Source organism: Rattus norvegicus, chromosome 1, assembly GCF_036323735.1.
Source record: "Rattus norvegicus strain BN/NHsdMcwi chromosome 1, GRCr8, whole genome shotgun sequence".
Lineage (NCBI taxonomy): Eukaryota > Metazoa > Chordata > Mammalia > Rodentia > Muridae > Rattus > Rattus norvegicus.
The window spans coordinates 227,701,547-227,726,771 of NC_086019.1; the positions used below are offsets into that span (position 1 = coordinate 227,701,547).

Genomic DNA, 25,225 nt, shown 5'->3' on the forward strand with positions numbered 1-25,225 from the left:
GGTTTTTAATATGTGGAAAGACTGAAACTTGGCAAATGAACTCTGAGTATTTATAAGATTAAAATACTTTCTAAAAGTGTGCTGGGTTTTAGAAAGGATCACTGTTAGAGACCTGTTGTCTTCTCTTTCATCCTTAAGAAGCAGTTCTAGAGCAAGGGCAACATTCACTTCAGAATTTGGGACACCGTAAACTGAGTCTCTGTATTCCCACAGTGGAAGAACAACCGTTGTAGGAATCAATGCTCTTTTATTTACTCATCTGCATTACAGTCTAATGATAACAAAAGCCAGGCAGCAGTTAATCCATTTCGTACATCACAGAACATTTTCCACGCATCGAACACAAGTTTTGTCTCAACTGCTATAAGTCAAATTGATTCAATTTAATTAAGAAGCATTTATGCAGTGCCCAACTGTGCCTAGCACTGTATGAGACATATAAAGGATGAGAAGATACAATCTATCTTCATACAGAGCTACAGTCTAGATAGGAAAGATTATCCATGCATGTAAGAATCAATTACAACCATGAAATTTTACAGAAAATATACAGATGCTACCCTGAAGATACAGATACAAGATTCTCAGGAATCCTGTTAGGAGAGTGATTGGAACTAGGTGCCAATCTGTACAAAGTAATTGGAGGAATGGAGTAAGGAATTGACAAGACAACAGTGGGATCATTCCATGGTCCAGAAAAGATTAAAGAGGAAGGGGTCAGTTAAAAAGCAACAAAACTCAGGACATTAACTTCAGGGAATTGAGTTTGGCTCAGCTCCAGAAGGAGATGCTGTGAGTTATAAGATACTACTGAGGTCACAGCACAAGACAGGGAGGGTGCTGTGTGCTACCATTCAGTGAACTTACACTTTAGATAAACATGATTAAACACTGCTATAATCTAAAGCTTCAATTAAAGGCCTAATCTCAACAAAAAAAAGCAAAAACAAATGTAGACAACAACAATGTTGTTCAGGAAAAATTATCATTGAGGGTTCGATGAGGAGACACTGACCGGCCATCAGTTGTTTATGAGTCCTTCTTTCCTTACAGTCATCATGATCCAGTTAGTCCAAGAACTGCATGTGTCCTCACTGTGATAAACTGATTGTTAAGTGGGCACTGCAGAGACTCTCAAATCATATGTGGGATTTCTCCTGAAAAGCCTCCTTCTTTTCATACTGAATCCAGGTGCAAATATATGAGTTGGGCTCACTGGGCTCATTGGGTAGGAAGACAGAAGAAAAAAAAGATGTGAGTGAGAATATTGTATTTTAAAAGTGAGGCAATTCTCTTAAAATTCATATTTTGTGAATGTGACTTTTATGTAGGTGAGAACAAAGTCAACTCTACCATCCTGATGAATTAAGAAGAAAGACAGTGCACATGAAACAGTAGTGAACGACCACAACAAATGCTGCACACAGATAGTTCCAAATTCAGAGGGGAGAAGATGTCCTAATAGCCCTCCTCCCAATTTAAGAAATTAAACCAGTGTGTAAGAAAAAGTCTATATAAGGAAATGTTGACTTTTTAAAAATATCCTGTCAATTAGACCCAGTAATTCGTATCACTATGTCTCACCCACATTTAAACTCCATTTGTTTGAGAATGTGTCAGGGAAGTGAGAAAGTGTCAGAATCTGGAGAAATACATAACATGGTGAGACTCTTCTCACTCAAAAAGGGCTGATGATTCCTTGATAGATGGTCATGGCCTTGCTGACGCATGGTAGAACATGGAGCAACGGTTCCCTGGCACTCGTCCATTGACCCTAGCTCAGCACACAAAAAGATGGACATGAAGAGTACTTCTGGGCACTCCAGGACATTTGATAAAGTTACTGGCCACCAGCAGCTGCAGCTGTTTAAAACAAGAGAAAGAGAAAGGAAGATGAAAAAGGGCAAATGAAAATTTAGCTTTCGTGTCATATAATGGTTCTAAATCATGTGCTTCAACATCTGTTATCTTCCCAATTTGTTCCACATTACGACAATATTTGAAATTTTGTAGTTAAACTATTATCTATGCCATTTTACAAAGTTCTCGAAAACTCTAGACAATGCTTATTTGGTAATTCTGCTTATGCAATTAATATAGAAAACCATCATTTTCAGATACGTGTTCCCTTTTGCCATTAGGAACTCAAGCATTTTCTGAGTAAGTGTAAACATTATGGGAACTGGATAATTATCATATTATACATTATACCATTATTTTAATCAATGCAGATAATAATAAATCGTAACAAGAATTCATATCATAGAAATCAATACTTTCCACTCACAATTTAAAACACTAGCTGGTAATATTAAGTTCTGTAGAAGCTATCAGGATGCTTCTAACCCCTCATGTCTTGTAAAAACCTAAGCAATACTCATCAATCCCCTAAGACACACTGCACCCCAATAGGTAAACACTCTCCAAGGAATTGTGTGGGTTAAGCAGAATCATTATGAAGAAAAATAAACTCACTGCTCTCTTGACATAGAAGACAATATTTGCCTAGACTATGAAGGTAAGTGCACTGGATTGAACAAACAGAACCTTTGAGAGGGAGTAGGAATGCCTGCTGTGACGGAGAGATCCGAAGCATCAGTGATTTTGGAAACAGGAAGGCCAACAGGTAAATAAGAAACTGACCAACAGAAATCCTAACGGAGGAAAAAATGTGAGAAGCAACAGAATTTACACAGGAAAATCTCCAAAGATACAAGAATTGGCGGAAAAGATTCTTCTAGAAATGAAGAGCCAAGGGATAGGGGTTTAGCTATCTAAGGCAGTTAGAAGGTTCAGCAGGAAAACATGGTACATGGCAGTAAGCCAAGGACTTTAGAGGATGAAGCCAGAGGATCATGAGTTCAAGACTCAAGATCTTAAGATACATGGGAAGTCTGAGCCACATAATGAGACTTTATCTCAGAAAACAAACAAAACAAAACAAAACAAAACAAAACAAAAAGGCCATCAGAGCCTCAGATCAATTCCCTCCTTGGCACCAGTGGGTAACTAACTTTCTGTACTGACAGAAGATTGATGGGCTTTTTTTTCTGGTAAAAGGTTAAAAAATAAATAAATAAAAAGATGTTCAATATCTAGAAAATTACAGAGAACACCAGAGTAAAGGCATGAAGCTTATATGAATGATTTATAAGTGAAAGTTGAGACCCATGTTCTTGTCCCCACCAATATGTTAGGCAAACACGTTCTGAAGGCTGAGATTGACCCTGACTTTTCTAGGACATCTAATGTGCCTGGGAAGAAAACCTTAAACATACTGACATGGGGTTCCTGAAGGTCTGTCCCCACATCCCTCTCATATACTCAGACTTAAACTTGCTTTGTATCTAGAATGCCCAGAGCCACAGATAAGCTGAGGACAGGTTGTGATCCTAACAAATGTAGGAGGAAGACAAAGCAGCTTCAAGAAAAGAGACTATGGAAATAATGAAACTTCAAAAAGAGAAATTAACATTTTCACAAAGAAAAGACAAGACACCGTTGCCTTCGAGAAGAGCAGGATGCCATTTAAATACCAAGATGGTTTGGCAAAAGTCAAATTATAATAGCTGAAATGAAAATACCAAAAGAAAATTTGAAAATTAAATCTAAGGAAACAGTAATTGTTAAAGCAAAACAAACCAAAAACAAAAGCAAACAAGAAAATGCACAAAAAAATAATAAAATAAGAATTCAAAAAGCTGGTCCAAGATGTCAAATATTAGGAATCCCACAAGTAGAAAAATGGATGGAAAGAAGTCACTAAGAAGTAATTCCAGAATTGAACAAGTAATTCCAAGTACTTAAAGAACCTGACATGGTGACATGGCCCACTGATAAGACTACAAACAACAGAGATGGAATATGCAAGCACGTGATTGGAAGAGTGGCAGAAATTTAGATATTAGGTTGGTGAAAGATAGAAAAAAAATCTCAAAAAAATTAGTATGTAAAAAAAAAATCACATCTCAACCCAAATAAATCCATCCAGGCAGAGTGCTTAGAGAGTAGATAGGAAAGAGCCAAATCCTTCTTTCCACTGTAATCACTGATTAATTGATGATAAAAGGAAGCAGTCAAGAAACAACAAAAAGAAATGTAATTTGGAGATGACTACATCAAGAACCAAGTAAGAGAGCTAAGAACTGCGTCTTGCTCACTTGGTTTGGGAGGCTGAGAATGGGGAGCGACCATCTAGAACAGGGATGAGGGGCTGCTGTTGTAAAGGAGTTCACAACAACGAGCATTTCTACCGCAGTGCTCCTGAGTAGCTTTCGTTAGGAAGACGAGTGCATGAAACATACATCATTGTCATCTCTGTCAGCGCCTCGTGAGTGATGCTACATTTCTGCGTGGTTGGAGAAAAGAATTATTTTTAAAATGTTGAGCTTAAAGGAGACGGGAAAGCAATGTCTTGAGCCGTACACTTTGGGACCATCGGGCACCTTTCCCCTTTCCTTATACTCCTGAGCTCTCTTCAGTGCATCCCGTGTACACTGGGGAAACTGAACAAGCCTACCCTTTGTGACAGATCCTCACGGGCTGCATCCACTCACTCCACTCTTGCCCAGATCCAGTGAGTGGTTTAGAGGAAAATAGCATGGCCCAAGTGGTCTCCGTCTAAAATGAGAAGATCGCGCAGAATTTCGAAGAAAGAAACCCCCTTGTTCCCATGATGCTATTCAAAATCACAGCTCTGTTCTCTTGGGAGTTACAGTCTGTGGGCGCGGACTTGGTTGGAAGTGCATCAAATACTACCCTGGTACCGGTCAGCCACAGTGGAAGCAGCCCGTTCTTGATTGGTTCATATGGAACTGGGCTTCTTGTTGAGGGCATTCTGAGTGCAGGATCTAAAGTACCAGCTGGGGCTCAGGATTCAGACATGATCCTAGCTACTTAAGAGGATGAAGCAAAATAGCAATTTCAAGGCCACTTAGGCTGCATAGTGTATGACATCAGAGTTTACGAAAACATCTTGTTGGTTGGCTGCGAGCATCCGCCTCTGTATTTGCCAGACTCTGGCAGAGCCTCTCAGGAGACAGCTATATCAGACTCCTGCCAGCAAGCACTTCTTGGCATCCACAATAGTGTCTGGGTTTGGTGTCTGTATGTAGGATGGATCCCCAGGTGGGGCAGTCTCTGGAGGAATTAGAAAAAGGACTGAAGGAGCTGAAGGGAGTTGCACTCCAAAGGAAGAACAACAATATCAACCAACCAGACCCCCAAGAGCTCCTAGAGACAAAACTGCCAGCATAAGAGTACACATGGACAGACTCATGGCTCCAAACGCACATGTAGCAGAGTATGGCCTTGTCCGAGGCTCTTGGTCTTGGGAAGACTAGATGCCCCAGTGTGGGGAATGCCAAAGTGGGGAGGCAGGAGTGGGTGGGTGGGAGAGGAGACCACACTCAAAGAAGCAGGGAGACAGAGAATTAGATAGAGGGTTTCCAGAGGAGAAACCCAGAAAAGGAGAAAACATTTAAAATATAAGTAAATAAAATATGCAATGGAAAACAAAAGAAAATATACTGAGCAAGTCGAAATTTCATTAAAATTCAACATCAACAACAACAACACCAATAACAAATACAAAAACAAAACAAAACAAAAAACCTAGTTTTTGTTTTAAGGAAGGATATATCGAATGTCAGCTCAGGGACAGAACTTTCAGTTTAGCAAAAACAACAACAACAAAACCCAGTTCTAAAGCCATAAAGAGCCTCGTTCATGTGGTTTAATAAATGTCTCTGTTTAAAAATTAAATTGATTTAAGCTGAATATTTTCAAAATCACTTACATGCGGTTAAAGTTCTATTAAGAAATAATTTTAAGGTTCTGAATGAAGTGATAAATGAAGAACACGGGAAAGATTTTCACTGAGGTATCTTTGTGCTCTCACTGTGATGGCGGAAGTAGCAGATCCATGACTGGCATTTGCCAATATCGGTGGCCTTTACTTGCTTAATTTTTCACTCATATCTGCAGAGGATTAAGTGTAGTGCCACCCCTATTGACACACTAATCCTAGTTACAGTATTGTGGAAGAGTGCCAGTAAATAAAAATGCCTGTATGCCCAGTAGATTTGCACTGTCTTTTTCCTGACTATTTACAGCACATAGCTGGGTACATCTATAGATGCAGACGGTCAGTGGTTGGAAGGTCAACTGTATTTTAAAACTGAAGAGGTTTTAAAAGCAGTGTATTAACATACAGGGGTAATTCTTGTTTGTTTGTTTGTTTGTTTGTTTGTTGTTTGTTTTTGGAGGTCAAGACCAGAAGATTGCAGGTTTAAGGAAAGCCCTGGTGACCGACTGCCTACAAGGCTAGCCTGGGAAACACAATGGCCAAAACAATCAAATAAAAAGAAGGCAGAGGATAAAGCTTTGTAATACAGCACTGGGTTGACCATGGTTTTTAATCCTCAGTGTTAAGAACATAATAAAAGTGAAAGATATCAGGGTAGAACAGACTTCCGACAGCAATGACAATGACGTTAGAGAGGATTACTTTGGTAGTCTCTCAATTTTCCCACATATAAAACGAGTCAAGATGAACCCTAACACACTTGCTATTTGTACACGACGAGAGGAAAGTATTCACAGTTTTCTGTCAGTTGTTAAGATCACCTTTCCTTTACCTTATTAAAATTTTCCACCCCATTTACCCACTCCCATGGAGAGTATTGATAACCCAAGTTCTCAGATAGATGCTTGGGAAGATCTGAGGCAATGGATGGTGGGAAGCATGCGGTGATCTTCTGAGGGCAATGATGCCTAGCCACCAATTCCTCATGGGGAAAGCAAGAGTATACTGTTAGGAACACAAGACAGCCAAACAAAACCATGTCTCCAACCTGCTCGAGCGGCCGCCATCTTCTTGTTTCGCATTTTGTTCTCCAAAGCTTGCTACACAATAAAAAGGAAGAGAAGAGTACTTTCAGATTTCTTCTACTGGACATTGGCAAGTATGTTACAATAATATTGAAATTAATTATACCTGTTTCATCTTCTTTTTGAGATCCAGGTTTGCTGCTTTCTGTCCCTTGGCAGTAGCATTGAGATAGTAGATGGTCAGACTAAATTTAAAAATAAAAAAGGATAAAATAAAATTTACACCATTTCTCAGTTTCCCACGATTCTCCTTAAGATTATATTCACCAATGACAGCCTGAAAATGGACATAAGGTACTTTCTACTCAAAAGGTGATATTCTGCAAGTAAGTACTAAGGTCCAGAGAAGTAAAGAGGTCTACCTAGAACCCAGATCTCAATATGCCCAGTTACTTAGGAGAGAGGCTGAAGCAAGAGGACTTCCTGTTTACTGGCTAGGCTACATTGCGAGTTCAAGGCTGGGTTGGGAAACTTAGCGAGACTTGGGAATATAGTAGCAGTTTTATAAGATAAATAAAGCCAGCAGTTCATTCCCTCAATATCATTGATATAAAGTATAGTTGAAACTATACAATGAATAAAATGAAGTCAGAAAGTCATTCCAAAGATTTTTGATCTGTCGCCTAGTATGACATCTACCATTTCATAACGGCCATCATTAGCCTCTTGGAAGTGTGTTCTCATCAATTTAAATTCTAATTACATCTTCCTTCTGAACGATGGCAACAGTAACAATAAAAATGGCAAGTCTGCTGAAGTCCAGGCAATGTGTTGAATGCCTTGAACTTCCGTGTTTGGCCTTCTGCCTTTACAACTAAGGAAACAATCCTCAAGGGCATAACTTCCTTAACATGATTTTTTTTTCTCCCATAAAACACACTGGTTGCATTTCTCTCTCTCCCTCCCTCACAAACTGTTTCACTGATGAATAATTTTGGATTTTAAATGACATTTACAGTTCTAGAAAAAGCAAATTCCAGCTCAACAATTCTGGCAAAACAAATATCCTCATCTTCTCTTAGGGCAAAATAAAGTAGCAAAGGGCACTGCCATAAAAAAGAAAGATGGCTGGGCCGGACTCCCTGCAAATAACTAGAGATTGAACACATTTTCGCTGCCCACCCACATGCCAGAGACTATCCTTTATGAGCCATCTGGTGCAAGCAGCGTAATGATTGACGCGGTTTAGTTGGGTTTATTTCTTATGTGGTTAGCTAGAGCCTGCCTGAAATTACATACATGAAAACATCTGGGGCAGCGGCTGGCATAAAATTGTGAGTGAGTGTGTGTGTGTGTGTGTGTGTGTGTGTGTGTGTGTGTGTGTGTAGACTATGAATTCTCTTGGGAAGGTTTCTGGATATAGGTGAAGATAAGTCTCTCTTTCAGAAATCATACTGAAGTTCTGTGATTGCCTGTACATCTTAAGTGAGTGTCCCTCATATATACTTCTTTAGCTCACATTGACTGACAGCACCAGAGAAAACGAACTTAAATGTTATGTGAACATTGAAAACCATCCAAGTGGATTTAATACAATCTACTGGGAAATTCAAAATGCTTGTAACATTCTCTAATTAATGGTAATAAAAATCCAGTCCAATTTTAGGGGCCTCTTAAAGGAGAACAGGATACCATGGGATTTGGAAAAAAAATCAGTAGTAAACTGCAATTTGGATTTTAATTCAGCAACTTAGAGAGAAATTTGGTCCTTTCAAGGACATCTTTTTAACCCTTTCATACTGCTGCCTTTCCTCTGTATCAAGGGCAATGCAATTGTGGCTCACACATCAGATTCAGTAGCCCGTACTGCTTTAGTTCTTGAAACAAGAACACTTTTTATATGGCATGATAGTTTCTTTCATTTGGACTAGACTATTTTGCCCTGTATATTTAAAAGTATGCCCTGAGCCTGCCAGATAAGCCAATTTTTTGCCATTGGGCTATAAATGTCCCAGAGCGCTACAGATGAGGCCCAACAGCTGTATAGCCCACAGTGCTGTTTTTGTGACAACAGTTTCTTAATAGCCCTAGACTATTCCCAACAAGTGACTTTTCATCCTTCTCATAGTCCCGTTGATTCCAAACTTTGTGGGTCCAAATGAACAGAAAGAACTGAAGCCAGAGGGACAAAGGAGTCTTTGTTCCACTCATCAACCTCTTCATTTGGAAACAGAGCATCCAAGTGCTAATAACAATGTAACTAGTAGAGTGACTTCTTAAGGTTACCCTGTAAAAATTAGTCACTGCAGGACACCTGAAGCAGCAGTGTAAATTCCTGAATAGGTTGGTGCAGCTTTAGAGAGTGCAGTTCCAATAGTGTTGTTTTGTTTTAAATCAAGTCTCCCAATAAATTACAAGTAAAGTAGCAAAAGCTGACTTTTCCTTGTGTGTCTGTCTGTATGTGTGTGTCAGACAAGATTTCATCTATACTACTAAAAAGAGTTGGGAACTAAAGGCCACAGGATCCTTAGTACCATGCTCTCAGAAGCCACACACTTAAGAAATTATAGAGAAGAAATCAATTCAAGAGCCACCTGGTGATTGATGCTTCTAACATGTATAACTCAGATACAGAGTCTCAGGTTCCTAATAAGGTTCTATGGCATGCAACAGTCATCGTTGTCACCGTTTAATTAGCCCTGAGTTATTATCTTTCCTGTCTGAAAAGTGTGAGGGTATAAAGTTGTGGACACTGGATTTATTAAAATGGATGGACCTATGTCCCACTTTACTACCCTCGTATGTGTCTCACTTAAGAATGAGCATGCTGGGCCTTTAAGCCACTTTGTTAATTTATAGCAATAATGATGGGCCTCGCTCTCACCACTTTCTGTGACTATAACCATGACAGTGACCAACAGGAAGGGTCACAATAGCTGGGCTATCATCAAGCTTGTTCATTTCCATCTAGCTGGCGTTCCAGCATTGTAGACACAGACTCCTTGGAGGTGGCTTCATGCTTGCTGCCCTTTTGACCTACAATAGTGGCGATCCCAGACTTTGTCATCAAGAGAGGCTGGCAGGTAAAATGGCATGTCTGAATTGGTTCTTCCAGAGCAAGTACATTTCGTACTGCAGGGGCCCAAAGTCCAAAGCCAGTGGAAGAAAATTAGAAACAGAATTCTTCTGCTAAATTTCTTTGTTTAAATCACTCTGACTTTGCATGGGTAGACTAGAGAAACAGGGAGCTTCTCTGGTCCTTTGATGCTATCTATGAAAGCACAGTTATTGACAGTCCTCTTTAAAAAAAAAGAATGGAGTAATTTCTAATTCTCTTTAGGCCTTTAACCCTAAAATATAGCCTAGAGGGTCCCCAAAGGGAATATTAACATAGAGGATCATCATTTCTGCATTCACCACCATCTGATTTATGGACTAAGAGGTGGGGGCTGGGCTGTGAAGGGAAGCTCAACACGCTGATTAGATTTAGCATTCATGTTTCCCTTGCTTTAGCTGTTTACTGATAATTATTTTGGTTACTTGGGAACAAATCTTATAATCCTAGGGAGATGCGCATGCAGACGGCTGTGAGCTGCCTGCAGCAGGAACAGAAGACGGCTTGAGTAGTTTAGCACCCACTCCCTCATGCAGTCAGCAAGGAGTTTGGTTAGGTTTCAGCACAATACTATTGGGAGAAGAGGGGACTCAAATGGAGCCTGAGAACAAGCACATACACCATCACCAGAATGACAGCAATGACAAGGCCGGGGTTAGAAAGCTGCCTCAGGATCTTCGCCATCCAGCTTGGGAAATCGTGTTCCAGGGTCTCACCAATGACTTCAAACATTCTGTTTTTACCACTGTGGTGGTAGTCGGGGATTAAATTTAAAAACAAAGGTAAAAAACACGGTTACAGTACGATAACCCAAAATTTCTCCAACATTGCATACATAGGCTCTCTTTAAGGTTAAGAATCTGATATTCAACAGCACACCTAATACTCAGACCACGTCTTATTAACCAAGGAATGGGATATGAACAAGATCATCCCAATGCACACACATAGGCAAAGCACTTAGGAAAATCATTCACAGCTTCGGAAGATTTTTTTAATATTCTACCTCTAAAATTTGATTGAGTGGTATTTTGTGTATGGCAAATAAATCAGTCCCGAGCCAGCTGCTCTGGGAGGAAGCTATTGCTGAACTCCCAATTTTAATTGGCTTTGGAAATGAACACAAGAAATAGGCTGGTGGGATAAAATGTACAAATACTCTAACATCTCACTTTACACAATGGTTTCTACTCATTGCCCATTAAAACTCATATATCAGAGATCTACATAGGCAGCAACCCTCCTGCCTTTCCCACTCAGGTCTCTATTGCTGGACAGCTCCCAGTAAAAACCAGCTATGGGTTTAGGTTACAGGAAAATCAGCTCCTATAAACTAGAAAATTGAGTGCAGAATATTTTTAATTCACAGTAGAATATATAGAATTGATGAACTATTCGTTGCGCCAAGTTATTTCCTTATCTCGATCCTGCTATAAAACATTATAACACACAGAAAGGTGAAGTAGATGTAATTTTAGTTTAAAAGTTAATACAGTATTTTATATATTTACTTTTGGTTTTATAACCTTTTAATTTAGGCAAAATTGATATACCCCACAATCCCCAAATCACATGGAGATTTTTTTCCCCAACTATCAATTAGACAAATACTGTCTTTCAACAAACATAGTGTGAACACAAGTAGTTATCAGAACATAGTATTTTCTTTCACAAAGGACAGGTAAAATCTGACACATGATGTCTCACTGTAAGTGACTAATGGTGGCAGTCACTTCAAGCACTGTGCTCACAATTAAAGCTCTATGTACGCTTGGATCTACTCTATGATCAATGATTGATGACCTCTGCATAGATCCACTGTGCCATTGTTTTAGGCCCTTGAGAGCATGAACAATATTTAAAGGTTAGATGTTTGCAGACATTTTATATTATACAGGATGATTGTTTGGCAGGAAGAAAAGTATAAAATGACTGCAATATAAGGAGAAGGGCAGGGCAACAGAAACTACCGTGAGGAAGGCAGTAGACTGGAGGAAGCATGACTGAACAACTAGAAATATTTTCTTCATGTTGTTATCGAAGAGTTCACTTTTAAGTTACCCAGCTGGTTCAATTAAATCTATGTAATAACTTTTGAAACAATTTTCTAGAAAAACTTGTCAGAAGGCACTGGAAGATTGCTTCACTGGATAGGCGAGTAGGGTATAGACATCTCAGCTGAAGACACACCAGTGACTTGAGAGCAACTGGACAGGTCAAACCTGAGCACAAAATTCTAGTTTCATATTAACCTCCTTCAAATTCATTGTTGCTGGTTTGCTGCCCAACTAGGAACCAGATGTGGTCCAGGAACTTTCCCTCAGTAGGAAGGCCATGTCTCCTCTCCCAGTTTCTAAGGGTGACAAACCACAGGAAATGTGTTTTTCTGGTCTCACTCTAGAACAGAATAGCTTTCTGATCTTTGGAGTAGGGTGGGGATGGGGTGAGTTAAACATTGCTTTACTCCCAAAGAAGCTGGCAGAAAAACTAATTGGAACTGGTATATCCCTTTCTGATGCTCCATTGCAAACATGCAGAACTCCTTGATTTCAAAATATGATATTAATACAGTCATTTGCCAATCAGAAACTTATGGTTAAAAGTCACACACTAGGCTCCTGTTATAATCTTTTGTGTCCTAGTAAAAGTCAGTGTATGTTGGTGTTGCTGAGGAAGCCAGGAAGTCAGTGGGAATGCAGCTTAAGGACAATACAATCACAGGGGTGAGCGTCACTTGATCAAAGACTTTCAAGGGCTTCTGTTTTGCATCTTGCTCTTAGATTAAGATCTTGGCTTCAAGACTGCAATCCCTTGTTTAGTCTCCAGATGTCACTGTCTGCATTATTTATTTCAGCCTACTTGCCAACAGATATGCACATGCACACGCAAGTGTACAAAGAGCAACGCTTATCAGCGTCGGTGTCCCCGAATCTGATGGACTCCACCGCATTCTGAACTACTCTCTGATGTAGTTCTGATTTAGCATCTTCTTTCTTTCCCAATAAAACAATAACTGAGGCCATTATTAGTATGAAGATATGGCCCTTTTGTACTTAGTCTTGATAGCACAAAGGGAAAATTCTACTTGACCAGAGCTTTGGGTCCGACGTTCTCAAGGCTTCCTGCCTTCGCCTTCTCTTCACGTCTGATGCATGCAGACAAATAGCAGCATATAGAGACAACTGGGGGACCCACAGTAGGTTTGTGAGTAGCTTTTAGAGCATGAAACCTCATCCTCAAGATCCCAGAAATGCTGCTTTTTGATGTGTGTCATAGAGAACTCCAGAAAAGCTAGCTTTAACTTCAAAGTACTTGCCTGAATCTTAATTGCATGAGTGACACTTGTAGCATATGAATTAGGAACTAAGGAGCGTACAAGTTTTCAGTTGCTGGAAGCTTTTTGGGTCACAATGTATGTAACTCTTTTTCAACGTGCATCATTATTTTAATGACCCCCAAATTTCTAATGGGTGGGATTTTTTTTCAAGGTTCAGATGAAATCTAATGATAGTTAATTTTTATGTGAATGGGATGATGTACTAGTATCAAGAAAATATTCATGGCTAGACTAATATAGTCAAGCCTTGCTCCTGGCTATTTCAATGTAGAAGAACTAGATCCAACATCTATATGTTATCCTTACAAAATCTATAGCAGCATAAATATTTTCCCTTTTTGATTCTCAATTGACACATTAGATGGAAGTTGTCTGAGATACTCCGTGTCACATGATGACATGACTATCAAAGAATCACACTTCTACCAATTAAAAAATATCATTTTTAAAAGCCTATACAGAGAGTAGACATTCTATTTCAACCCCTAAACGAACACTATGCCCAAGTCAAATCTGAAATACTAGAGACCTGAAAGGCCCACAATCAAAAGACGGTGGGAGGGAGACAATCATGTACAGAACGGGCATGGTGGACAGGAAGAGGATGAGGAGCAGCATCCCAAGGTAGAAGTTGTTGGATCTGGAAGCTTTGAAGACCCTGGCCTCGGGAACATTGCAGCACATCACAGCCCAACACTGGAAATACATGGATGTGTGGAGTCGGAGGATGTTGATGCCTGGGAGGCTAGGAGCAAAGAAGGAGCCCATCCTAGGAAGGAATCAGAACACTGCTCAGTTCCAACTCATTACTCTATAACTAAGATGTACATACCTGCTCATTTTACACTGCTCTTCTTACCCAAATCAGAAACCATGTTGCCAAATACACATGGAGACTGTGTCTATAAATAGTCCCGAGGAGCCTACTCCCACCTTCTAAACATGTTTTACTATTCTCCCTATTTGTATAGCTATAGAAATTTTCGTAAAGCAAATGTTTCATTAGCAAATATGAACACCATGAATTATAACAAATGTTACAATTCTTCGGTATTTCTTCTGCCCTTAAAGTAAACTTAACTCCCTCAAATACTCCTATCATTGACTAATTGTTTCCAAATACAAGTTTTCAAGTACTAGACCTTAAGGGCTCTCATTCTGTTCAAATAAACTGTACAATTGGGTTAGTCACATTTTCCAAGGATAATTTTTCCTTAGTGAAACAGGAAAGCAAAACCAATATATTCTAATGGCATTTTTATCTTCGTAGTAACAACGGGGCTTGAGAGCTGATGAGAAAAATATTGATGTCTAGCATGCTGCATTCATTGACATCCCTTTAAATTTAGTTTTTATTAATCTAGAAAACTGTTTTCTGTAACTGACTTTCTAAATGTTCTATAAAATACTATTTTGAACTAACGCTGCTTAGTTTATGTCATTGTTTACTAGATGTCTTAGTCATTTCAGTAAAAATTAATTTCAGTTTTGTTTAATGAGAAAGTTTATTTATACTGTAATCTGGGTCTCAATCTAGCAGTTAAATACAAAAATGAAATCAGTGCTGATTTCATAAATAGAGTGAAGACCTATTTTAAGCTGTCCCAACTATAATAATGCCTTCAGAATTTCAGTGTTAAAAGTTCCTACTTCCTGAGTATACATAGTACCTGTTTCAGTGGTTAGTTTTAACTGTCAACTTGACACAAACTAGTATTGGCTGGAAAAGAAGTCTCAATGAGGGATTGTTTAGATTAGGTTGATTTATGGGCATGTGTATGGAGAACTTTCTTGATTATATTAGTTAAGTTGTAAGACCAGCTCACTGTAGGTGGCACCATTCCCTAGGCAAGGGATCATGAACTATATAAGTGAAGAAAGTAAGCTGAGCACATGTATGTATGCATTCACTCATTGTTCTTTGCTTTTTGTTACAGATGGAATGACTAGCTCTTTCAAGTTCCTGCTACCTTGACACCCTTGATATGATATCCTGTAAATTGCTTTTGTCAGGGTATTTTTATCACAATTAGAAGAAAAACCTAAGGAACTAATCAAGGAAGGCTTAGGAGACTAAGGAGACATTTTTTAAATTGGAAACAGAAATTGTCTTCTGCTTTAATTGCACTTGAAACATCCTAAAGTTAATCCTTTGAAATATAAAATCTTGCCACAATTTCAATTATCTTGTTTATAGGATGCCAAGCAACAAATCTGAATGACGCCATAGTGAACTGACAGCAAACTCTGTAAGAACTTATGTTTTAATGAGAGGATATATTTTAAAACAGCACAGTGTACCTTTACCAGCAACTAGCAAGAGGAAAGTTGGAAATAAAAAAGCTGCCAAGTGTACCAATTAATTAGAATTGCGAAGCTTGGTACCCGGGCCTGATCAGACCCATCTTGTTGCATGCATGACTTATTTGAACCAATAAATTATGATGTCACATATGATGATACCTCAGCTCTGGGTGAAAACTTTACCAGTCTTATGTGATTTTGTGTTCTTTTCTTTCAGCGACCCTGAGAGTAATGTGACAGGTAGAGGCTATTGCACCAGTAAATATCTCTAAAATAAGGATAAAGCATGGAATCAGAGCTCTCCCTCAGCCTGCATCGGATATTTCCTTTAAATTGTGAAGATGTGGGGGTTTCTGTTTCATTTATGCACAACCTAATTGAGTCCAAGACAAAATTTCACATAAAATTTAAAAAACTAGATTTTCCTAAAATTCTCTCCCTCTCCCTCTCCCTTCCCCTCTCTCTCTCCTCCTGCTCTCTCTTCCTCACTCTGTGTGTCTGTGTGAGTGTGTGTGTGTGTGTGTGTGTCTATGCACATGTACACAAATACTGTACACATTAATCTATAATACTAAAAGAACATCCCTCAAGGGATACGACCACTTACTCTATAATACATTTGTGGTTGAATGTGAAATAGTTATGTTAAGCATAATTATGACTTGATTACCATTTTCATTTGGAAATTAAACATGATAGAAAGAGATTGTGCGTCAAGTTGACAAGAGGTAGACTGGTGGACTGGTGATGACTAATCTTGGTCGTCAACTTGACTTCATTTGGAAGTAACTAGAACCCGAGCAACTTATACCGGTGAATGCTTTTTGTTGGATTGTTTGTGTTTGGAGACCCAGCCTGAATCTGCTTCATTCGAGATCAGAAAATGTATCTTAAATCTGAGCCACACTTTCTGATGGCAACCCACATAGAAGGATGTGGAAGAAGGAGGCTTGTGCTTTCTGTCTGTTAGCCCCTAATCTCACCGGCTAGCTCATCTATCCTGAGCCAACCCTTCTCTGAGATTAGAACTTACTTCTTTGAAATTCTAACACTAGCTGAAAATTCAGACCTTTATAGGATCTCCCTGAGAGTGCAGTATCAGACTACAGCTGCTGAGAAATCCAGTCTCATAGACTGAATTGTCACTTGATTTTTGACCTTTCTGTCAAGAGACAACCAGACACAGCCTGTGAGCCATTCTAAAATAATCATATATACATTTATTTCATTCCATTAGTCCTGTTCCTCAGAGAGGCCTGACGGATATAATAGGTACACAATAATTTCAAAACAAACACAGAAATGCTGAGCCCATGACTTGAGAGCCATAACCTAGAAAAAAAGTCCTGGCATAATAATTTTCATCTCGTCTTGGTTTCTGACTTAGAATCAGTTCACCACACTAAGTTCCTTACCCAGACCTAATGCTGTCATCTGTCAGTTAAAAATCATTATACTGTCTAACTTCATAAAATGGCTTTCTTCTTAGATAACAGAAAGCAAAGCAAAGGTAAGTGTTTTTTATTTGGCTAACCTTATAGCTACAAAGCCACGCATATATTGGGAAAATTACTCAAACCTGAAAAGCTGGGGGGGGGGGGGAATCATGGGAGAAATGACAGGAAGAGATAGAAGGTACCCAATGCATCCAAAACCCTTCTCTCTCACGACACCATTTAATGCCAACTGTCCCCTCTACATTCTGTTGTTTTAAAAATATTATGTGCTTCTCACATTTCAGCATATTACTGAAATGTATGGTAGTTAATATTAAACTAACTGTGCAAAAGAAGTTTCATTGATCATTAAGTTAAACCATAGCAAATGTTTGCACTTTAATGGCATTTGCATAAAGAATGGGCAGTCTTCAGCAACTCAAAGCAATAACTGAATGTCTCTAGTCACAGGCCAATGAAATGGAACATAAAAATCCCTTTCATGTTTTGATTATTTTGATAGAAAATGGCTAACTTGGGCACTAGCTCCTTGTGTTTAAGAAGTAACAGAATCACAGCGTGTATGGACCCTGTGCAAAAATAATCAACTATTCTTTTTTTCTCCATCTTTATTAAATTGGGTATTTCTTATTTACATTTCAATTGTTATTACCTTTCCCAGTAAAATTAACTCAAATAATAAACTATTCTTACATGATTCCTCCTACACTTTCCTACCATACCACATCCCCAGTCCATCAGCCACCTCTTGGGAGTTGTCCAAAGCTTATCTACGCAAAGTGCTGACCTCATGGTAGATAATGGGATAATAGTTTGCCAGTGGGGCTCAGGAGTGTACGTTTCTTTGGTTAATTCGCAAACCATGAATCACCTCCTGAAATGTAAAGGTCTGGAGTGTTCCGTTTCATTTCTGCACAGCCTAATTGACTCTCAAATTTTTATGTAATTTAAAACCTAGACTTTCCTAAAATTATATACCCTTATCACTTAAGTCCTAATCAAATTCACCATGAGAGATCCTTCTCAGTATAGAAGAACAGACACAGAGTGCTAGTGTGGAGATTTGAAGCATGCGGTTTTCTTCCATTAGCAAACTGTAAAAACAAATTATATTTTCTCAGTATTATAGTATGAATAATAGCAGAGTAGTTGCACAATTACAAGCAAAATCAATCCAAGAGGCAATTGCAATGGCTTTTCTGACAATAAAGTGATTCCTAAGTCATCTGTTGCATTAGCTCTAAAAGAACACAGTAGATATTCATTGTAAGTCCACTCCTGCAGCGCCACCGGTCCAGAGGCATTGGTAGCGCTGTGTGGATGCCACAGGAGGAAGGACTGAGTCTTTGTCACTCTAGTAGCTCTGCTGCTCACTTCCTGCCATGGTAGATGCTTCCCCTCTGGGAGGTAGAAGATCAAAACCCATAGGGGTGCTTCCTACCTTTCCTGACTATGAGTGCACACTGGTCATGTCAACTCACTACATGAACAATAAAGGGTCTATTCCATTCCTTCGTGGCTGCTGGAGCCATATTTACAAAAAGTAGAAAGGGGGAAACAGGAGTCGCATTCCTAACCATGTCTGACTTGGCAACCAAGAAAATAAACATTTTTTTATATTATTTGGACTGGTTCAGCTGTGGAGGCACAAATTTGACAGGTCCCGTATGCAGGTTGGGGGTTGGGAATTGGGGGTTGGATTTAAGTTACCGAAGTAAAATGGTTTCCATGTTTTCAGAGGGCTCCACGCTTTGTCAGAATACATTAAGTCCAATGATGTGGTAGAAGTTTAATAATATATGAAGTTTAAAGTAAAAGGAGGAGGAGGAGGAGGAGGAAGAGGAGGGCAAGGAAGAGGAGGAGGAGGAGAAGGGAAGCAGGAGGACGGTGAAGAGGAGTATAGGAGGAGGAGGAGGGGGAAGAGGAGGAGGAGGAGAGATGCTAACAAAACCTACCCTGGCATGTTTTTAGCTGGTAACACAAAATACTGCCTTCTGCACATGTCCCTAGGAAGAAAATGTAACTCCACTGTAACTGTCTGTGGGATGGGACGCTCCGCGGGGAGAGACAGATTCTAACACCTCATCCTCAAATGAATTGCACACTGCGATTCAATTTTGAGAAGCTCAAAACTGATTTTCACTCTATCAACTTATCATAACCTGTCAGAATTCATAGTGAAAATGCTTCCACTTAATAAAAGATATGACAATCTTTTCATATCAAAATAGAAATTCCCTTGTGCAAATGGCCCTGTTCAACACATTACAAAATGAAGAGCTTGTTTTTAACTTGAACTTCCTAGAAGCTGTTTGACTTGATAAGATTTTTTAATAGTTATCAAATATGCTTTTAGTATGTTTAGTAGTGACATGAAATTGTTATCAGTTTTTCCAAAGCAATGTACAACTGAGTTTATTCCTTATAGGAGATGACCAGAGTGGCTATTAATGAGTGATGTTTTCCTATTAGACACTGGTGTGACAAGATGTGACAAGAGAATCTTCAAATCACTTTAGCATAACGATCATAGAATACTAATTTTTTACTGGAGAATTCTATCAAACCAGCTGATGATTTAAAATGTGGAGGAAAATTGAGCTATCCACACCATCTATCTGTACCTCAGAAAATAAAGAACCGGAATTCATAGAATGAGGGTGTTCTTTGACACCTAACTGTAATTCCTTCTACAACAATGTCCTTGGAGACTTCTCTGTAAATGCTTAAGTGCCCAACAGCTGACATACCAGATCATGCCTTGGTTGAAGATCAGAGCGAGGACGTTGCCACTGATGTCGAATTCTGTATATGAAGGCTAGAGAAAACACACACCAGCGGGTTAGCATGTCAAACTGAACGTAGCTAAACAAGTGGCTTCATGTCAACATGTCTAGGCCCACCGCTTTCCTTAGTGACAGGAACAGAATAATGACTAGAATACATAAAATGAGAAACATGTAAACCCTCCCAACATACAAAGACTCATGCTAGAAGCCAGTCACTGGGCTGGTAAAATGGCTTAATGGGTAAAGGCGCTTGCTGCCAAGCATGACAACTTACGTGTTCGATCTCTGGCTTTCTTTTTTTTTTTTTTTTTTTTTGTTCTTTTTTTTCGGAGCTGGGGACCGAACCCAGGGCCTTGCGCTTCCTAGGCAAGCGCTCTACCACTGAGCTAAATCCCCAACCCGATCTCTGGCTTTCTTTAACCTGGTGAATCTACTTGTAACAATTTATTTTAACGATCTTACCTGAAATGCTTATAATTTAATGAGGAATGATGAAACCATTTAAGTGGCCAATATTAGGTACATACTATATAATTGTACCATGATATATTGTTCCTGATAACTTTGACCGTTTTGGAAGACTATAATATCAGTGAAAATGTGCTTTGGTGTTAAATAAAAATGTATTAGCCTAGTTAGCATTTTCATGGATTATTTTTCAAGAAACCCCATATAGTTTCTTAAAAATATACAAGAACGTCTTATAAACATTGAAAAGGGCCAATAAGTCATCAGCAAATGGGAATAACACATAATTTTGTATATTTAACATTTTCAACAAAAATCTAAATTAACTTTATAATAAAGTAAATATAGAAGAAATAATAACAAAAATGCAGAAAATACTAAACCAAATGCCCAACCATCACATTAGAACAACCTTGTCCAGCTTAGGAACAAGCTGTTCTTGTTAAAGGGGACACCAATAGTATTGCAGTAGGTGCCTGTCCCAGAGCAGCCCTTCCAAAGACTTCCAGGTAACACCTTAGCCATCATAGTAGGAAAGTATCTAAATTGACAGATTGTGTTAATTAGCATGGTCAATAAAATTGGTTCCTACTTAGTTTGCAATAGATTAACTCAGAGTAGACTAGCAAATTGAACATATAAATTGAGAGGACCAAGAAGACTGCACGAGACAGACATGGAGAGTAGTAGACTCCTAGCAACACTCCAAATCCTACTCTTTCCAGCAGGTACACACATATTAGTATGCACACATATAACATGCATATGCAAACATATATAAACATACATCCACACATGAACATAAATGCATCCATACACATCCATACACATGGCCACATAAACATAAACATACCACTTTGACCCAAGAGTATCTTATTATTTTTATACCTAAGAACTTGAGAGGCAGAATTGAGATAAAAGTGTATAAGAGGAGAATACCAGCATGTATTATATATACAACTGAAATTGCCAAAGAATTAATTTAAATAATGTGGTGGGATATATAAGTAGACTAGATCTCTGATTTGAATGCCCAACAAAATTATGCCTTTCAGAGCCTCTTCTCAAAAGTCTTATGGATTCCAGCCTCATTTATATCACTTCCTTTACCCCCAAATATTATTTTCCCTCATAACTTAAAAATGTGGATAATGTATGCAGAGAAGGCTTTGTGTCTATGAGTTCAGATAGCCAGGAGAAGGTGATGGATTACCTGAAGCAGGAGTTACAGGCCATTGTGAGCCCCTGATCAGTGCAGGAAACAAAATGTGGGTCTTCTGCACGAGTAAATTATCTTAACCACTGAGCCATCTCTATAGCCCCTTGTACTTCAGTTTGTAACATTAACATAATTATTAATTATTCTATAGGTAAAATAAATTGGAAATAGCAAAACTATTTTACTTTACCACCCACAAATGCCCCTTCTGAAAACTGTGTTTCAGTACTTCTCTTTATTATCTCTAAAGTCACTTAGGGCAATGTGCGACTGTACAACTATCTCAGATGATAACTATTTGTTGGTTTCTATTTCTTTTGGAGTTGGTGTCACTTGCTGTTGTGAATTTAACTTGAAATGTGATTCAATTTTCAAAGCAAAGCTTTATAGTAAAGGTTTTCAGAGATGAGAGCTTGCACACATGCCTCCCTCCAAATAGTCCTCTCCTTGTTTATAATTGTTTTAATAAAAGGACTTGGATTGTTCTATTTCCTTAAAAATGTGGATAATCTACCTTGAAATAGATCTAGGGCATAAATAGAAAACATGACAGAATAATAATTAAAATGAGATGTGTTTAAAAAAAATGCCTGTGTGTTTAATAAAGACAAAGAAGACCTGAGTGATTTTAAAACTAATTCATTCAAGACACTTGATAAATGTAAAGTATTTATCCTGCAGATTATTTTTTTAGAAAGACAATGATCTCAAGATACAAAACAGCCTAAAGCTTATATTCTAAAATCAACAACAAAAAGTGTTCCTTACCTCAAAAGCTCATGAGATCAGAGGCCTAGTTTACCTAACATGCACAGAACTCAGCCTTATACCCTAGTCCCAACATAAAACTTGTATGGAGGTGCATGTCTGTAATCTGAGCATGTGGGATGTGAAGCAGGAAGCTTGGAATGTTCAAGATCATTCTTGGGTCTATCCATCAAGTCAGAAGCTAACTTTGGATAGGTAAAATCCTACATAGAAAGATGGAAAAGAAAGAAGGGAAGGAGAAAAGGAGGAAGAGAGGGAGGAAGGAAGAAAAAAGAAACGAATAAAGAAAGGGAAGTGAAGAGGGGGAGGGGAAGGAAGGAGGGAAGGAGGGAGAAGTGGAGGGAGGGAAGGAGAAAGCAACAATTTCCTCAATGTGGACACTTAGGAGGTCTAGATCTCTGTCCCAGGGCTTTGTCCTGTGCTCTCTGTGCTTTTTGCTTGGAGCTTTATTTTTGCCCAGAGCCTGTGGGCAAAACTGCAATCCCAGTACACATTTGAATAGTGTTGATGGTCTGTACCATCAGTGGCCTGAAAGAGCTTCTCCCTGTCACTTCAAGAATCAGACCTGTGATCTCTTTTGGTATCAGGATTTAGCCAAGTGTGGGACATTTAATAAATTTAACCCTTCAGGTTCTTATTCTTTTACTCTCCCACAAAGTCATTTTGAATGAGATATTTGACACTTAACTAGTTGACTACAAAAGCAGAAAGGAGGAGCAGGAGCGATGGTTCAGTAGCCAAGAGCACTTGTGTCAAAAGGCCTCAGTTCAGTTTATCATAGCACATACATCGAAAGGCCCACAGGTACCTGTAGCTGCAGTTCCAAATGATCCAATACCTTCTGATTTCTTAGGATACTGACATAGATGTGGTACACAAGATACTCACACATTCACATAAGACAAGACAAATAAATCTTTTAAAACAAAGTACAAAGGACACCACAGGAATCCCTAGACTCCTCAAACACAGCAAAGGCAGGTAAAGGAATAAAGTGTTGGTTATCTAAACTGATGGGAAACAGGAAGGATGCCAGGGTGTCTTCTGGGCCCTGTAGTCTTTATGTACAGACATTTAGCTTGTACAGACATTTGAGGAGTAAGATCTGTCCAGTGTTTTCTGACTACATGAGCTTGGCCAGCCACTCATCTCTTTAGGACCCAGTTTCTTCACAGATCAATTGATAAAATAAAATAAATAGGCCCAGAATCAGCACGGTATAGTCCATAAAACCAATATGGACGGCCATCTGCTTTTGTCAGTGATTTTTTTAGGCCAGAGCTGAGCCTCCTCCATGCACTGTTTTAGATTTAGGTTAAAACAGAGTTCACCATCTGAAGCAGAGAGGACAGCACTTGCAAAGTCTAAAATATCACCCATCCCTTTTCAGAAAAGTCACCAATTCTTTTAACTGGAAAATTTCTAGCATCCCTTTGTCACCTAAAATCTCATATTTATTGAAATCTGGGCACAGTGATTTAAAAAGCACTATGACACAGAGTAGATACACAACACCCCACCCTAAAAAAGACATTTGTGAGAAGGCAAAACAGTTACTCAGATATGCATATGACTCAGGTGTCCATTCTTTTGAAGGTGTGTCTTGTGAAACCATGAGATTATATTTTAAGTATTAAAACAATTAAGTATTACATGTTGAGAATCAAACCAATAATATCAAATATCAAATAAATTGTAATATAATTGTTTAATCACCTCTGAAGTGGGGAAATGCATTAAGAAGTAAATGGTGCATAAGAAGGGGAAAACAGCAAGTCTCCTCGAAACCTGAGATGAGGTAGTAGAGTAGTGGAGGAAGTTAACCCGTGGCACTCACCACAACAGAAGGACTCATTTGTATTTGGTTGGAGGTTAATAACCAAGGGGATGGAAGCCATATTGTTTTACTTTGTGGACTTGACAGTGGGTTAGAATCAGGCATCTACTCAGGGAAGACATATGGTTCACTGGACAAACACCCTGGGGAAAACCATTGGGTCCCTGCAAATTGAGTTATCTGGAGCAGAATGCCACCATACAGATGTTATGAAATGTAATTCAGGATCTCAGAGTCAATGTATTCTGCCTTTGCAATGACCTCGCTGACCATTTTCACACAATTTCCAATTCCCACAGCTGAACAACTGCCTTTCTGCTACAGGATAGTCTGGGTTGTGGATCCAGCCCAGCAATGCTTGTGTGTGGTCTCCAGACTGGAGTCAGCAGATCAGCAAGGAGTGGTAAGAATAGTTAACATCTGGGCCCTGTCCCAGAGCTACTGAATAGAACTACTAAGTTCTCCTAGGCCCTGTGCGGACTCTGATATTTGACTAAGTTTGACTAGCGTGGATCTAGGATAAGCTTAAGCCTCAACTACTAGGGTAATTCAACCCTTGAGGCTTTGTGCTTCAACCTAGCTGAGAAGCAGGATCATGGTAACTTTGGATTGAGTTCATCCACGTAGTGGGGTGCAACATCAAGTGAAGCCTGATTTTTAGGTTCTCCTCACTCATTCTTGTCCCATCAAGGTACACCCAAGCCTCCTTACTGCCCCTCCATCATGCTGTCTTCCTGATGGCAGTTTCAGACTTCCTCATATCTACCTAGGAAATATCATCTTCTATCCTTCACCCATTTATCTTTACTCCATTCAACTGAATGTGTCTAATCCAGGCAGCATTTAAAGTTTTAAAAGCTTTCATTCTTTGGCAGAGTCTTTAAATATCGTGAGTTATAGAGAAAATTCAATATGGCGGAAGTCTGGTTAATGGTTTCAAGTAAAACAGATGGAGATTTCAGTTGTAACTTCACCTGGCTTTATGTCATTAATTTAACAGTCTCGACGTCTTTATTTGGAGTTTGTTAGGGAAAAGAAATAATAGCTCCTTCACAGCATTGACAGTTTGCTTACTTTGAATGAAGAAATAATTTACAAGT

The 25,225-nt window shown here is 39.0% G+C and overlaps 1 protein-coding gene across 3 annotated transcripts in view; it reads right to left on the bottom strand.

The window, feature by feature from the left end:
- Positions 1-234: 234 nt before the first annotated feature.
- The window catches only part of Tmc1 (transmembrane channel-like 1), a 170,754-nt gene continuing 145,763 nt past the window's right edge, over positions 235-25,225 (bottom strand). For 2 of the 3 annotated variants that reach the window (XM_063268475.1, XM_039084312.2), the window contains exons 14-19: positions 19,795-19,862; positions 13,813-14,052; positions 10,566-10,691; positions 6,998-7,076; positions 6,855-6,906; positions 1,574-1,863 (exon numbers count right to left, since the gene is read on the bottom strand). In XM_063268475.1, the coding sequence (XP_063124545.1) occupies positions 1,841-1,863; positions 6,855-6,906; positions 6,998-7,076; positions 10,566-10,691; positions 13,813-14,052; positions 19,795-19,862 (588 nt within the window). In that variant the 3' untranslated portion in view covers positions 1,574-1,840. Of the gene's footprint in view, positions 1,864-6,854; positions 6,907-6,997; positions 7,077-10,565; positions 10,692-13,812; positions 14,053-19,794; positions 19,863-25,225 lie in introns of all 3 variants that reach the window. The other variant, NM_001415991.1, reaches the window with a different exon arrangement.